General features: G+C 37.5%; 2 protein-coding genes across 2 annotated transcripts in view; both read right to left on the bottom strand.

Moving 5' to 3' along the window:
• Positions 1 to 1769: 1769 nt before the first annotated feature.
• On the bottom strand, positions 1770 to 2462 carry LOC148939818 (uncharacterized). The gene has a single exon (XM_089106008.1). It carries the CDS (start codon positions 2460 to 2462, stop codon positions 1770 to 1772), a length of 693 nt encoding a protein of 230 aa, XP_088962134.1.
• Positions 2463 to 7434: 4972 nt separating this feature from the next.
• Positions 7435 to 15978, bottom strand: part of lap (phosphatidylinositol-binding clathrin assembly protein lap) — a 144196-nt gene continuing 135652 nt past the window's right edge. Inside the window, exons 17-18 of the mRNA XM_089105819.1 lie at positions 14267 to 14510; positions 7435 to 9707 (exon numbers count right to left, since the gene is read on the bottom strand). Of these exons, the coding sequence (XP_088961945.1) occupies positions 14301 to 14510 (210 nt within the window). The 3' untranslated portion in view covers positions 7435 to 9707; positions 14267 to 14300. The remainder of the gene's footprint in view (positions 9708 to 14266; positions 14511 to 15978) is intronic.

The following is a 15978-nucleotide window of genomic DNA, read 5'->3' as shown; positions in this document are numbered from 1 at the left end:
CCGTTAAGCAGAAACTTGGCAGGATATATTCCTTACCTTAATAAAAGGTGGTATTTCTAAACTTTGTATTTGCGTCTTAATATATTTTTACTAAATTCATAATTAACTAAATTAGAAAGCTTTACCACAAATTCAGTTATCATTAATGATCAATGGTGCCAGCTGAGGAGGGGGAGCATTAGCCCCGCCCACCCTACATTACAAAATCGAAGAAAATTGACCCCTCTCCTTTTACTCTGAAAAAATAAATCCCCCATATTTTTTGTGGATTGGCCCCAGCATTAATAATCATTAATTGATTGCTCTTACATTCAACCTAAAATACCAGTTAATAATAAGTTTGCTCCTAACATGCTTATAATACTTAACAGAGGCTATGATTTTAGTCCGTCCTGCACTGACAGTACATCAAATAACGGATAATTTTGCTTATCTGTTGTCTTGGACCGAAAACAATTAGCCCTGCCCACCCTACACTGCAAAATTGAATAAGATTGACCCCCTCCCCTTTTACTCTGAAAAATAAATCTAATAATTTTTTTGTGGATTGGCCCCAGCATTAATGATCATTAATTGATTGTTCTTACATTCAACCTAAAATAGCAGTTAATAATAAGTTTCTCTTAACATGCTTATAATACTTAACAGGGGTTATCATTTTAGTCCGTCCTGCACTTACAGCACTTCAATAACGGATAATTTTGGCTATCTGTTGTGTTGGAACGAAAATAATTATTTAGCACTAATGATAATAGAGTTCTAAAAAAAAACCTTAATCAAGCAAAAATTAACTTGATTCGTGTGTTGCTTGAACGCGGGATTCTGAGGACTTCCAATTAACACTTTAAATAACGACAGACCCTTTCGAATACAACTTTTGCAATAAAAAAACTAATAGTAAGTTTTGCTAACACGTAAACTGAAAGTTTCATTTATTTGGAGTTTTCGAATGTAAAAACACATTTTAAGACTTTGATCCAACACAGAAGAGAAATGAAGATGCCAAATTCCAAGTCACAATTGTGTGACAAAGTTAACGTAATTAATGTAAAAGTTAATTAACATACAACGTAAAACGTAATTAACATACACTTCTTCTAAAAATGTACACGGCGATCCTTATATTTGGCATATTTTGGCCCAAATAAAAATTTTTCATCAAACACCGTGGGGAATCCGATCCCCATAGCCAAATTCAGCTCCTATTAGACACTAAACTATGCATACTTATTTATCCTCACATTTCGTCAACGCATAACGTATCCTCGCATAAACGTAAAAGTTAATTAATGTACAACTTAATAATAATAATAACTCTTTATTTCCATAATAGCTTATAGCTAGCAGCGGTTGTGAAAACTTTTTCACAACTTTTTATAGATTTCCTTTTCAACTAGTTCCTCATTATAGTGGCTCACGAAGTATGGAACAAACGATGATAGGTACCCTTTTGATGCCTTTCGGGGTGGGGGACAAAGGAGTTGGTACGACGAAGTGAGGGCTCCTCTACGTTTTTTTGGCCGACTGATCTGTGATTCCTGGAAATCCGGTAATATTTTGCGATTGACATCACAGCTTAGGCATTTTTTTCCGAAATGCACCGTGAGATCGTGGTGCCTTTCAGATAGTTTCTGAAGCCTCAGTTTCTGCAGGCCGTCCTCATAGAATATATAATTTTCCCCATGTATTATTTGGCACGCCCGCTTCTGAATATTTTCAAGCTTTTCGGTTTGGATAGCCGTTAGACCAGTTTGCCAAACGGGACAAGCCTACTCGGTTTGCGATCTGACATACATACAGGATAGACTGCGCATAATGGAAATTTGGATATTGAACCGCGTTAGGCAAGCAAAGGATTTTAGGCATAGGGAAGCCTTTTGGAGGATAGACTGTATATGTAGATCCCATTTCAGGTTTCTTTTGAAAATTACTCCTAGAATTTTTATTTCATCTTTAGTTGTAAGTCCAGTGTCTTCTTGGGAAGGACTTGCAGATTTTAAAAAGCTAACACGTAGAATTTTGCTCTTGGTTACACTAACTGTAAGCATTACATCTTCAAGATTATGCTTTAGCTGGGAAAATATTGATGATGTGGTGATTTCCTCTGCTAGGCTCACTAAGTTGCGGAATGATATGCTTGACAGGTCGTCAGCAAACTTGTAGCGACTTTGTATATGTGCTAGGACATGGTTAAAAACAATCAAAAAGATCAGTGGTCCTAATTTTGTCCCTTGGGGTGCTCCACACCATATTTCTTGGAATTCGGATGCTTCATCCTGCGTGAGTGAAACACATTGGTTTCGATTGTGCAGGAAGCTTGCAACCATTCTTACAAGAAACTGTCGAGCACCCATTTCTTTAGCTTGGTTAATAGCTATCAGGTGTTGGATGGTGTCAAACGCCTTTACTATATCGCTGAGAAGGATTTCTGCGTATGTCTCTTCCTTCTCGAGATGTTTCATCAGATCGTCAAGAAGACATAGAAGATAGTGGGTAGTATTATGTCCAGGCCTGAAACCAAATTGCCGAGGGTCTAAATTAGCTTCAATATCTCCATATAAATATTCACAGATAAAGCCTTCAAACACTTTGGAAAGGCACGGGGTTTTTTAAATCGGGCGCAAATCGTTAGGTGAGAGGGGTTTTTTTTATTTTAGGAATGGGAGTTATATAGGCTCTCTTGAAGCAATCCGGGGATGTACCATCTATTAGACATTGATTGAAGCAGGCAGCCAAAATAGGACTAAGCTCTTCAGAGCAATGAGCTATCAACTCAATAGGAATTTCTAGAGGGTAATTACTCTTCCTGAGGTCCAGGAGTTTGAGCTTCTTACATACTTCATGGGGGCGAATGATCGGAATTTGTTCAATGGGTCCATTTTCAGGTAGCTCGTCAAGAGGTGGGTGTTTGCAACAAATATTTGAAAAATATGTGTTGATCATATCAGCGCTCAGAGGTTCACCATCAGAGCCGTAGATTGTCAGCTGCTTTCGAGTCCACCCCATAATCTCCTGGACCTTCTGGTGGAATCTAGAGGGGTTAGACTTCCAAAGCTTGTTAACCACTTGAGCACCAAATTCCTTTTTAGATTTCTTTATTTTGAGACATATGTCATTGCGCATTTTTTTAGCCACATCTTGATATCCCAACTTATAGAGCTCATTTCTCGATTTGATTAGATCCTTAATCTCTTTAGTTACCCATGGCTTATTTTGTGACTTGACCAGGATTGTCTTTTCGGGAAATATTACTTCATATTCATGGAAAAGCTGAGCAGTGACCTCTTGCATCATATTGTTGCCGTTCTTCATAGTAAGGACATTTGACCTGTTTTTCCTAGCTAGCCACTCTCGCTAAATCTGGAGTTGTTCTTGAGTTTGCGGGCAGTATTTCACCACTGACTGGGATCTGTCAGGGGGTTTTCTGCTAGGCTTCCATATTAAAGTAAGGTGGTTACTCATACCAATAGTGGGGAGAGTGTAGGGGAGATTATAGAACTCCTCAATATTGGTAAAGATAAGGTCTAGTACTTTTTCCTGGCGTGTTAGTACTTCAACAACTTGCGTAAGTGAGAGTGAACTTGAGAGCCAGCTAGCCTTTAAATCATTAAAGTCGCCCAGGATCTGAATGGCAGCGTATGGGTATTGGGATCTTATGTAGTCAACCGACTGCTGTAGGTAGAGTACGAGTTCCTTTCGGAGCGATGCTCTTGGCGGGTAGTAGACTACACCAAAACTGATTGACGATACTACTTTTGGTAAGTATCGGGGCCTTGTCCAAAGCCACAGAACTTCGTGCTCAGGTTTCCTAGGTATAGGTATATTTATGGCTCGATTTTGAATTGCAGACTTGCAAAAAAAACCAACTCCGCCACCATGACTCACAATGGCCCCGTCCTTATTTAATCTTGGGAGTAGATACACATCGTACCCGGAAATAACCGTGCATGTGTCAGACGCGGACCAAGTTTCGCACAAGCAAGCCACTTCAATGTCATTTTGTATGAGGGTGGTTTCCAGCTCTTCAACTTTATTCCCAAGAGAGCGGACGTTTGCAGGATTTTGGGAAATGAATACTTCTGCTTTGCATGATTACAATCCTTTTTCGTACCGTGTAGAGTTCGGTGTCTTTGGGCATCCATTTGAGCTGAGCGCTGAGTACACTTGGGTTTGTATTTTAAGGTTGCAACAGGTGTTTTCACTTTTGGAAGGTGACCTTTTTGTTGATTGTAAGGGGGTGGGAGTTGTTCATGGAGTAAAGCTTGATTTGTTGGTAGTGGGATTGAGCGGTGGAAATCGAGAATGGGCTGTGTTAGACTAGCGACTCGATGAGCTGTGAAGATCTGTTCCTCGTTGGAAAATGGGGAGTAATAATTTGGTGTGCTGGCGGGATAGTTATTCTGATATCTGGTACGGGCCCGTATGGTATAGCTTGCCATCTTATTGGGGGTGCTGGTAGCCACGGTTTTCGGTAGGGGGAGGGGGAGCTATAGGATGTATGCTGTGGTCTTTCCTCGGAAGTGTGAGTTTCAACTGCATTAAGGGGACAATTCTCAGTAAACGATCTCCTGTTCTGATATCTTGTTTCCCAACTTCGGATTTTGCAGGGAACCCGTTTTTTGACTGCTTCGGGTGCGTTTTTATTGCCCCATGCAGGCGACGTTTAGCTGGCAGGTGCACTTTAGGACAGTCATTCACGAAGCAAAGACCACAGGAGAATGATGCTAAATATTTGGGCTCTGCATAAACTATGAAAAACATCTTTAAGCATTATTTATTTTTTTAGATGATGCCTCACCTCAAAATGTGCTTTTAGACCCAAACATTCAGTGATAGGTCCTTTAAGGATTTAAGGGGGGAAAGGTGGGACCAAGGCCGTATCCAGGGGAGAGGGTCCGAACCCCCAGTGAAATGTTTGTCGGAATCGTAAAAACGTAACAAAAAAGAATATAAAAATGTTTTATATGTTTTTAAGTTGCCCCCCCCCCCCACCCATGGAAAAAATCCTTTCGTTCCCATCCCTTCCTGGAAAAACAAAATCCTGGAGAAGACCCTGGGTGGGACTTTACTCCGAAGCCTCCCTTCACTCAGAGGAATTACTGACCTTACGAAATGTAGTAGATGAACTTGTATTGATGACGTCCTTCGTCTGCCAAAAAATAAACTGGTAATACAGTAATAAAATAACAGTTCAAAATAGGGATAAAATCCTTTTTTAATAGACAGTGTATAATAAATTTCACAAAAAATACCAGATATTTCGGTCACATATACAGTAACCGTCATCAGTAGTAAAACTGACGGTCACTGTATATGTGACCGAAATATCTGGTATTTTTTGTGAATTTCTATTTCTATACACTGTCTATTAAAAAGGATTTTATCCCTATTTTGAACTGTTATTTTATCGTCATGGAAAGGCAGTGTGGTCTCCGAAATTATCTAATACAGTAATATGAATGGTCCCCAGAGAGGAGGCACCAAAGAGGTCAACCAAGACATACATTACGACGGCAATATGACTGGGATCTGAGAAGGGCGGAGCTATCTCTTCAACCACGGCGGGAGAACGCCACGGCTGCAGCTCACCACCAAGATGTCTGGCGAGGTTTCCTCAACGCTCTATGCAGCATTCCTGGCTCTGGAGGGTCTAAGGTAAGGACGTCTGTCAGACACGAACTCATTTATTTTAGTATGTGTGTGTGTGTGTTGGGGGGGGGGGGGTCATGGAATATCAGTCCACTACCTTTTAGAAAAGTCGTTTAACCAACCTTTCGGTTTCTGAGTTCTTTTTGCAGGGGTAAGCCTGTAGCTGCAGGGGCGATCGATCCCTAGACCCTAAGCAGACCCTATTGCTAGGCAGAGCGTCTATCCACTGTGCCATCAGAGGGCATGGAGAAAACGAACGAAGAGTAAAAAGAAACCTGGCAATCAAGCCCTATCTTGAAGCAGTTGGTGGTTTAAGGGAAATACACAGAAAAATGAATTCGAACGTGGTTGACGACCAGCCAACACCTGCAGACAGATCTCCCAGGAGTTAAAATGTCGCCAGAAGTTCGAGTGCCAGCTAATGCTTGCAACGCCAAAGCATTACAAATAGTGGTTATAAGTCGCACTGCCTTCTACGTACTTTTTAAACAACGTACTCCGTATAACGTACTTTTTAAACAACGTAAACGTACTACGTACTTGTCTGAACCACCTTTTTTCGATTCATTCAAAAGAAAGGAGCAGAGCTAGGCGAACCAAAATTTCAGGAATCATTTCAAGCATCGTATCCAGAAACACTCTGAATGTTTTGATCATACAAATGAACTATTTTCTTGAAGATTAAAAAAGAAAGTTTGTCAGGGGAGTGATCCTTTACTCTGTACATAACTATTACATAACTGTACATAACTATTGGGTATACAGTAATGGGACATTGTTCTCCTCCTAGCTATCATTACGATTAATCCGCGACTAGGTTTGCATTTGTGCAAACCTGGTGTTATTCACACCAAGTCTAGATACCGCATTATACGCTTCAGGTATATTAAGGTTTTTTGTTGGCACGTACATATCTGGAAATTACCGGTTCTAATTACCGGAAATTACTGGAAATTACGGAAATTACCGGAAATTACCGGTGAAATTACAGGTATATTAAGGTTTTTTGTTGGCACGTACATATCTGGAAATTACCGGTTCTAATTACCGGAAATTACTGGAAATTACGGAAATTACCGGTGAAATTACAGGTATATTAAGGTTTTTTGTTGGCACGTACATATCTGGAAATTACTATCCAACCCAGGTGTTATTACACACCACATTATATAAATTATAGGCAGTATGATCTTTCCCTATCTCACCCATTATAAAAACTCGGACCGAGGTGCGAGTGCTCCATAGAATGTATAAACATAAGCGACATTAGATCTTTTCACGGGTAGACAAGTAAGATTTCTCTTGAACGCGAAACTTGGCTTCAACGTTGGAACACTAAATTTTAAAGAAACTAAATTAATTTATTCCAATGTATATATGAAAATCGGTAATTAGTAGTGCAATGTTATTATTAGATGTTTTTAGGAATTAAAAGTAGGTTTCGAAGTCTCAAGTTGGTTTCAAAGGCATTTTGAGAAAGTTTCTGCCAAAATACATGTTCCAGAGTAATTGGACCGCTGATGGCAGATCAAATGAGAGGAGCTGTTTGTCCGCGCTAATGCAAGAATAAGTGGGAGGAGCTATTTGTTCGCACCGAGAATGAAGAGCCAGAAATTATCTGCGGTAAACTTACTGCTATATCTTTATACTGTGTTACACACCCAGGGTATTATTATTCATCAAGGACGCCGTTACCATTTGCTACGTTTACTATATACAAATGTACCACTTTGCTATATAAGTAACCTCGCCATGCTAAAAATGTATTTAAATTTAACACGTCTGTAGTTAGGACAAGTATATATTGCTAAAGAACCAATAGCATTAACAGTAACGTTCAAATCATCAATGCACTAGCAATTAATAATATTCTCCGGACACAGAAAATGCATGATTTAAAACAGAAAAATGCGAGGGAAATCAAATTAAAGGGACAAAGTTCGTTGTTTCCTACCCGACCCTGGGCGGGGAGAGGTTCTTCCCGCCCTACACTGTGGGTACCCTTGATTCTAAACACACAAAAATGTGTCACTAGAGCTAGGACTGTCTTAAATAAAAAAAAATTGAAAGTATAAATTTTAAGTTAAGTATAACCTCCCACACCAATGGTTCTTCTAAACCATTTTTCAGTCGAATAATGAGCCCTCCACGTGGTGAAAGTTTCAAATTATATTTCACAAAATCTGCACAATCAATTTTCAAAGATGAGAAACAAAACAAAAAAACAGGTGAACTAAATGAACTCCAAAAAACGAAAAAAGGACATTTAAGTACAAACAAGAAAACACCACGGTAATAACACATAATCCTGTAAATGCTGACAAAAAAACAAAAACAAAATGTGAATACAAAAAGGTCAAAATAAACCTTGAACGGAATTGAAGAGCACAGCAGAAAAAATATGGATATACTCCAATAAGATCCACAATCATACCTACACGACGTGCACAAATAATGGGAGCTTATTTAAAAACAAGAAGATATTTTTCAAAATATGGATGAGGGGGGATGCCCATCCCCCAATTGATACGCCTGGTTATATTAAAATCCTTTCCTTTAGCTGACCTTTTAATCAAGAACAATCACAAGAATTCTCTTTTATTCAGGGGGTAGCTTTTTTGGGGGGGGGGGGGGTAGGGAAGGGGGTGGAAGACAATAGAGTCAACTTTTAGTTCTTAATAAGAAGTACCCTGAAATTCAAGAAATATTGGATTTTGTGAAACCCCATGCACTTTTTATGTGTGTACACTGTAATGTAATATGTACATAAATGATAAAAAAAAACTCTTTATGTCTGAAAACTCCAGGTCCGTCACATTAATATGACGTCATACGCCGGAGACCTGGAGCTATTCTCTGGCCTATGGTCAAAATACATACTTAAAAACGTCAAGATGAATGTTATTGAAGAGTATATCAGAAAACTCAGAAAGTATTTCTAATCACGTCGGAATTTTATGTATTTCTGAAATGGCTACCAATACCATTCGCTGATCTATTCTCAAAGGGAGAATCAACAAGGCAATGTATGCTCAATCAAACTTCGATTCTCCTGACCTACGTTACTCTTTTAGAAACAGTGTTTCGTAATTATCTTTAAACACAATGTTAAGGCTTCAAAACGATTATTTAACAAAAACAAGAAAATCGCTAATCATATTTCAATATCGCCCCTAAAATCTGCTGCATTGCACGTACGGATGATTTTTTTTCAGGGAGGAGGGGGATCCTCCAGAGCCATTGCCAGGGCGTAAAATCGACGTTTAAGTTGTTGGGTCTTTTTTACAAGGGATAAGTAGCAGGGTTGTCACCCAACATTGCTGCGGCGAGGATCGAACCCTAAGCCCCGCATTGCTAAACGGAGCATCAATCCACAGTGCAACAACAGAAAATGAGGGAAGCAGCAATAATATAAGTTTAGATAATTTGAACAAAGGCTCCCATAAAATCGACAAAATTTAGGATGTCATGGGGGATGATGGATGGGCCCCGAGGCCTCCGTCCCACGTACGTCCTCGTGTACTGCCACGAAAATTTGGCTAAAAATATGCACACTTTTAATTAAAAAAAATATGGGTCTTTGAGGTAATAATACAATCTTTAACTGGTACTGATGGGTTTCAGGGCTATGCCCCTCTCCCTGCAGAAATATCAAGATTTCCAAAACAATTTCTGTTTTTTAGAGCTCGTCTATTTTAGGTGTTTTCAAATTCCCCACGCTCTTTGGACATATTTCCTCCTCCATGTTTAATGAATTTTGTATATACATTTCGCACCGATACTAAGCTCTTCAATCCCATACAAAGACCTAAAGACAATAAAAGGAAACGCAAAGCAGGCGATATGACATTAAAGAAATATCCCAAACAGAGGAAAAAAAAAAGCGAAAATGAGTGGAATGTGTCTATTATACGCAAATGTACATATATAACTAATAATAAGACGAGAAGCTGAACTATGCTATTTACACAGATTAATCCTATTCCTCATTTGCAAAAACAAAAACAACAAAAAACGGCGCGTCAACACTGGTGGATCATGATGCTCCTCTTTCGAACCTAAAGAAGAAAAGAAATATTTATTGTATAAATACAATTATGGACGAAACTTGAAATAGACTTTTTTTATAGAAGAAAATAAAAACACATGAAAGAATAAAGTCTTAAACTAACTAAGCTACTACATTTGTTTTCAAAGCTGAAATAAATGAATATAAAAAAGTAAATATAGAAAGCCGTCTTTTAACTATGTAAATTCAAGAGTATGTGCATGAATGCCTAATTCAATCAACAGCTAAAACTATTCAAGCGAGAAACGTGATGGGTAGGGTAGAAGGGGTGGAAGTTTTCTTCTTTTTTTTCTATTGCGTAGCATTATATATTTTTTATTACATAATATATTGCATAGCATATTTACATAACTTTACATAACATTACACTATTTTACAGTTACATTAATATTATAACTATTTAAAATAATTACAACTTATCCTAATGCCTTGAATAATAAAGACATTCTTTTTTGTTAATGACCCAAAAACAATTTTACAGGATGTATTTTGAATTAAGCAATATCAACTAAGTACAATTCTTCTAAATTTTATCCGACTGTTGGTCAAGAGAAGTGGCGGAACACAAATTTAGTCTTTTTTTTGCTAAATAAATATTCTCTAATGTGGGATTTTATATTATTTCGGGTTCCGATTCGTTCGTTAATAGCCAATATTTGATCCTTGATTATTCCACGGATACTGGATACGGTTTTCGGCTGTTTTAGTCAATGTCTGGTATATATATATATATATATATATATATATATATATATATATATATATATATATATATATATATATATATATATATATATATATATATAATTGCAGAGACCACACTGCCTTTCCATGACGATTGTAAAACTAAGCAAAAACAATTTAAAACAAAAGTTTATATACGAAATCAAATAAAACTACATATTGTTTAATTCTCTAGTTCTTTTCAAAGCAAAGGCGGACGCTAGCCTCTGTGACCTTCTTTGATTCGGTTCATTAGCGTTCAAAGGTATAACATTTGGACAGAGGTCAACTACATTGGGTGACTTGAACTTTACTCTGTCAGATTTTTCTTTTTAAGTTTTTCACTTAGCCCGGGTACAACTTGGAGACAACTCGGGAGAAGGATGTTTTTTGTTCCTTACCATATGTCCCCGGGCTAAGTCAAAAACTTAAAAGAATTTTACAGAGTAATGGTCTAAGGGTAGCTTTAAAGAGTAATAATACTTTGGGTGGTTTTCTAAATTCTGGGAAAGATCTAACTTCATCGGGGCAACAAAGTGGGGTTTATCAGATCCCATGTACTTGCGGAAGCTCATATGTGGGATGTACTAACCAGAGTTTGGAAATGTGATTATTACAACATAAAGATTCTATTTCTTCGGCTTTAAAGCAAGATTCTAAGTCTGAAGATTTTACTTTGGCCATTTAAGAACATATTTTCAATCTTCCAGACCATTTTGTTTTGTTCGAGAATGTCTCTTTGATTTCTAGGGATCTGGGTTTAAAGCAAAATTTTCGTTAAACTCTTGAAATAAAGAAAATCTTATTCAAGAATATTGCTTTGCATCGGGATACAGGTGAATTTGGGCTGAACTCTATCTATGATAATTTATTAAAAAATCTGACATCAACATTGTCCCTTCCTCCCTTTTTACAACTAGTTTAAGCGACTTACGGCCCATTCACAATGACATTTTACTATAACCGAGAAATATCTAGAGCTAACTTGAGCTAATCAACTTTTCATGGAATCTCCTGATTGGCTAAAAAATTTGACAGAAAAATCTGGTTGGCTCAAATTAGAGCCAGTTCACTCCCGATTTTAATAAATCTCATTGTGAATGGGCCTTTAGTCAAAGTACATAACATCGTCTTTTTAGAGAGTGCTTGACGTTGACGATACCTCTGTATCCCTTTAATAATTCTCAATTACAAATAGTAATACAAACACGCTGGAGCGTTAAACTGCCCATACTTGACACAGTTTTTGTTTTGGCAACCTATCAAGATCCTCGTACAGATTTTAGAGTTTCAATAACCTTATCTTAGCCCTCCCATTGGCATAATTTTGTCAAAATCCTGGGGGGGGGGGGAAGTTGGAGGCAATTTTCCCAACCCAAGCGAAAATGAACAACCTAAAGAAAAACTAATCCGTTTCACTAGATGCTTGAATTATGCAGGCTTATCTTAGTTTTGACAAGATTTTCGAAGAAACTAAATTTCAGTTTAACTGAGGTCGGAGGGGGGGGGCAAACTGGGGTCCTTATTTTTATTCCTTATTTTCTGAGTTTTCTGGAAATTATATTTCAGAAAATAATATAAACATTTTTCTAATATAATGCAAACTTCGACGCACACCATGACGCACATCAGAACACCATGTACCACCATGACGCACACTTCGATGCACATCAGAACACCAAGCACCACCATGACGCACACTTCGACGCACACCATAACGCACATCAGAACACCAAGCACCACCATGACGCACACCATGACGCACATCAGAACGCCATGTACCACCATGACGCACACTTCGACGCAAACCATGACGAACATCAGAACACCATGACGCACACTTCGGCCCTGCTTGGCAAACTCCCTAAACGCTGGGCACAGTTCCGATGACTCTAGGCACGTAGCACCTGGTGTTCATGACTTCTGAAAGGGAGCGATCCCTTGGATATCACACCCTACGCCTTAGCTACCCTACTTTTTACATCTTCACTTCAACAGTCATCCTTACTCAAACTTCTACACAGGTAAGGTGGCTAAAGCTTGGTGAAGCTATCTTGCTTCACCAAGATAGCTCCACTTGGTGAAGCTATCAACATTGCCCCTTCCTCCTTTTATACAACTAGTTTAAGAGACTTACAGTTGTAAGTCACCATTCACAATGACATTTTACTAAAATCGTGAAACATCTAGAACTGACTTGAGCTAATCAACTTTTCATGGAATCTAATGATTGGCTAAAAAAATTTGATAGAAAAATCTGATTGGCTTAACTTAGATTCAGGTCATTCCCAATTTTAATAAATCTTATTGTGAAAGGACCTTTAGTCAAAGTACGTGACACCGTCTTTTTAGAGAGTGCTTGACGTCGACGATACCTTTTACAATTCTCAATTAAAAATAGTAATACATAAACGCTGGAGCGTTAAACTGCCCATGCTTGACACATTTTTTGTTTTCGCAACCTATCAAGATCCTCGTCCAGATTTCAAGATCCTCGTCCAGATTTTAGTGTTTCAATAACCTTATCTTAGCCCTTCCAGTGGAGTGATTTTGTCAAAATCCTGGGAAGGGGGGGGGTCAAAGTTGGAGGCAATTTTCTCAAACCAAGCGAAAATAAGCTATAGAATAGAATAGAATTTATTTACACAAAAGCCCAAAGGGCCGTGGTCACAAAAACAAAGACAGTTTCATACAAACATAAGTTGGCACAAAAGTATAATCTAGGCTAGTGAAATATCACCCTCACCCCTAATCTTCAAAAAACCTTTCTCTATGCTCTATACCCATCGTCAGGAACCTTCCGAATCTCTATTATATATATTGTACCACAAAGACGAAGATATCCTACAGGAAACTAACCCGTTTCTGTGGATAATTGGATTTTGCAGGCTTATCTTAGTTTTGACAAGATTTTCGAAGAAACTAAATTTCAGGTCAACGGAGGTCAGGGGGGGGGAAACTGAAGTCCTTGTTTTTATTCCTTATTTTCTGCAATATTTTCTGAAAATTATATTTTAGAAAATAATATAAATATTTTTCTAATATAAATATAAATATTTAAATAAAAATATTTTTCTGAAAATATATTTTCTGAATTATTCCTTATTTTCTGAAATAGTTTATGACATAATTCAGTATTTTCTTCAATTTCTGGAGGGACATAGTCTTTAAAAATTCGATTGGTGAAATTCAAAGACAAACAAGTTTTTCTATTCATATTAGTTTTCTTTTTACAAATAACTCCTTTTTTTCTTCCAATTTCACAACGTTTTTTATGAATTAGCTTCTCCTTGGAAAGGAACTAAGGGATGTAAGTTTCAAGCCTGTTAGAGAAAAAATCTTCTAGCCCTTTTTCAGGGGAGAAAAAAAAAATTGTTTCTTTTTCTTTGTGCCACCCCACCCCTCCCCCCCCAAAAAAAAGAAAAAAAAACCAACTATATTTTTCACAACATTTTTTTGTGAATTAGTTTCTCCTTGGGAAAGGAACTAAGGGATGTAAGTTTCAAGCCTGTTAGAGAAAAAAACTTCTAGCCCTTTTTCGGGGGAGCAAAAAAAACATTTGTTTCTTTTTTCTTGGTTGATTAGAGCCCTCCCCCCTCCTGGCCCAGGAACTTACTGATATATGTTTCTTGCCGTTCAGGAAAGTCTTTGGTCTATTTTTGGGGATCTCGTATGTGCCAACAAACCTATATCGATTGTGTGAAATGGGGTACCTTTGACCCAGGAATTTTAGGGCGCATGTTTCAAACTAAACAGTGACGTAAAGTAAACTCATTTTCCAACATTAGTGCCATAAGTGCCATAATTAAAAACTTGTAAACTTACCTACCCGAACCTCTTTAATATGATTAGTTCTATCTTATAAAGCACCAAATGGATCCAATGACTGTGTCTGGCTTCCAGTCATGCCAAACATATGTGGTTGCTGCAGACCCATGGGTTGCATTGTGGTACCACCCATGGCAGGTGCCATATTTCCTAACATTGGTGCCATGTTTCCAACCATTGGCTGTGCCATTGACCCCATATTGTGAGGAATCATTCCTGCATTACTTCCAGGAACAACACCCTTAAAATGCAAAATATCATAAGTACAATAAAAAAACAATAAAAATAACAATTAACAATAAAACAGTAAAAACAATAGCAAAACAATAACAATAAAAACAATAGTAAAACAATAAAAAATAACAATAACAATAAAAACAATAAACAATAACGACGTAAAACAATAGTAAATCAAAAAAAATAGTTAACTATTAAAAATAGTAAAAAATAGTTATTTACTCCTCCCTTAAGCAAAGGAAGTTAAAGCCAGAATGCCAGAGGGGGAAGCCAGAATGCAAATAAGGAGGTGAATGTCATTATGAGCAGGATGTGATGTCACTAAGGGCAGGTGTTGGATAAACAGAGAACTAACATAAAAGTAGAGCTCAAAATGACTGTTCATTCAAGTTTTATCCATACAACAGGAATTGATCGATATTTTTCATGTTTGTGATTGACATATTGTCCTTTGTCACGACATTGTCATTGTTCCAGAGGGTAAACTACATGATTTTATTATTAAAAAATTGCAGATATTAAGAGCTAATACCAGGGAACTGAACTTCATTTGGTGAAAAGAAAGACAGTTTTTTTTTTAATCTCTTTCGTAAAACAACTCTAATTTCGTTTTATTGTACTTGCTATAGAAATTAAAACGATTAAGGAATTGAACGTTATATTTTCAACGTATTTTTTAATCCTAGAGCAAATTCACAGCAAATTTCAAGAATTTAACTTAGTAGATGAATAAAGCTGAGTATCAGCTTTCAGATGACATCCAAGTTGTCATCTTACGTTCAAACAATCGATACTACAAAATCACAATATACAGAAGTTACAGAGGAATCGTAAACCTTAAGCGTCTGCTTTGACGTTTTGGCGTCCTTTTGACGTTTTAGACGATTCTTCAGTCAACTGTAACTTATTACACAAAAACATCATCTTTATTACAAATAGCTCCCCCAAAAAGGTACAAAAACACTTGCAACATACACTTTGCTATTAAAAAAAAAAAAAAAATGAATAACCGTGCTTTGCAGCAGGATCATTCCAAACAGCCTGAAAAGCTGTTCATGCAGATCCTGAGCAAAGGGCAGATATTAACCCTAATGTAAGATTTTATCACCAAATCTGTCTCCTGCCCTGCGTGAGGAAAGCTTATGAGCGCGTCATCACCAGAACTCTCAATCAAAATCTTCGGTCGCGCCGGTTATTGGCTGACACACACGGTTATTGGCTGTTTTCGTAGAAAACAGCCTACGCTCGACTAAACAAAAAATCGCAAAGAGAGAAACGAGGAAAATAACAGCCATTGAAAAACAGAAGGAAAAAATATGCAAATATTTCGGTTGAGACCTCTGCTCAAACGTCCTCAGTGCAGACTAATAATAAAAAAATACAGATTAAAGTCCAAAGGACCCTTTCATCGTTACTACGAAAAGGACCTTATTTTAGTTTCATTGTTTATTTTGAGGGCTGGCTTTCATATT

The sequence above is a fragment of the Artemia sp. Qi Xiang Cuo genome, chromosome 20, assembly GCF_049724085.1.
Source record: "Artemia sp. Qi Xiang Cuo chromosome 20, ASM4972408v1, whole genome shotgun sequence".
In the NCBI taxonomy this organism is placed as follows: domain Eukaryota; kingdom Metazoa; phylum Arthropoda; class Branchiopoda; order Anostraca; family Artemiidae; genus Artemia; species Artemia sp. Qi Xiang Cuo.
The sequence above is the reverse complement of the archived record's forward strand: the minus strand, read 5'-3'. Positions and strand labels throughout refer to the sequence as shown.

Coding starts and splice junctions, on each gene's coding strand:
- LOC148939818 (XM_089106008.1), bottom strand. CDS start 2,462: ATGAAACATCTCGAGAAGGAAGAGACATACGCAGAAATCCTTCTCAGC.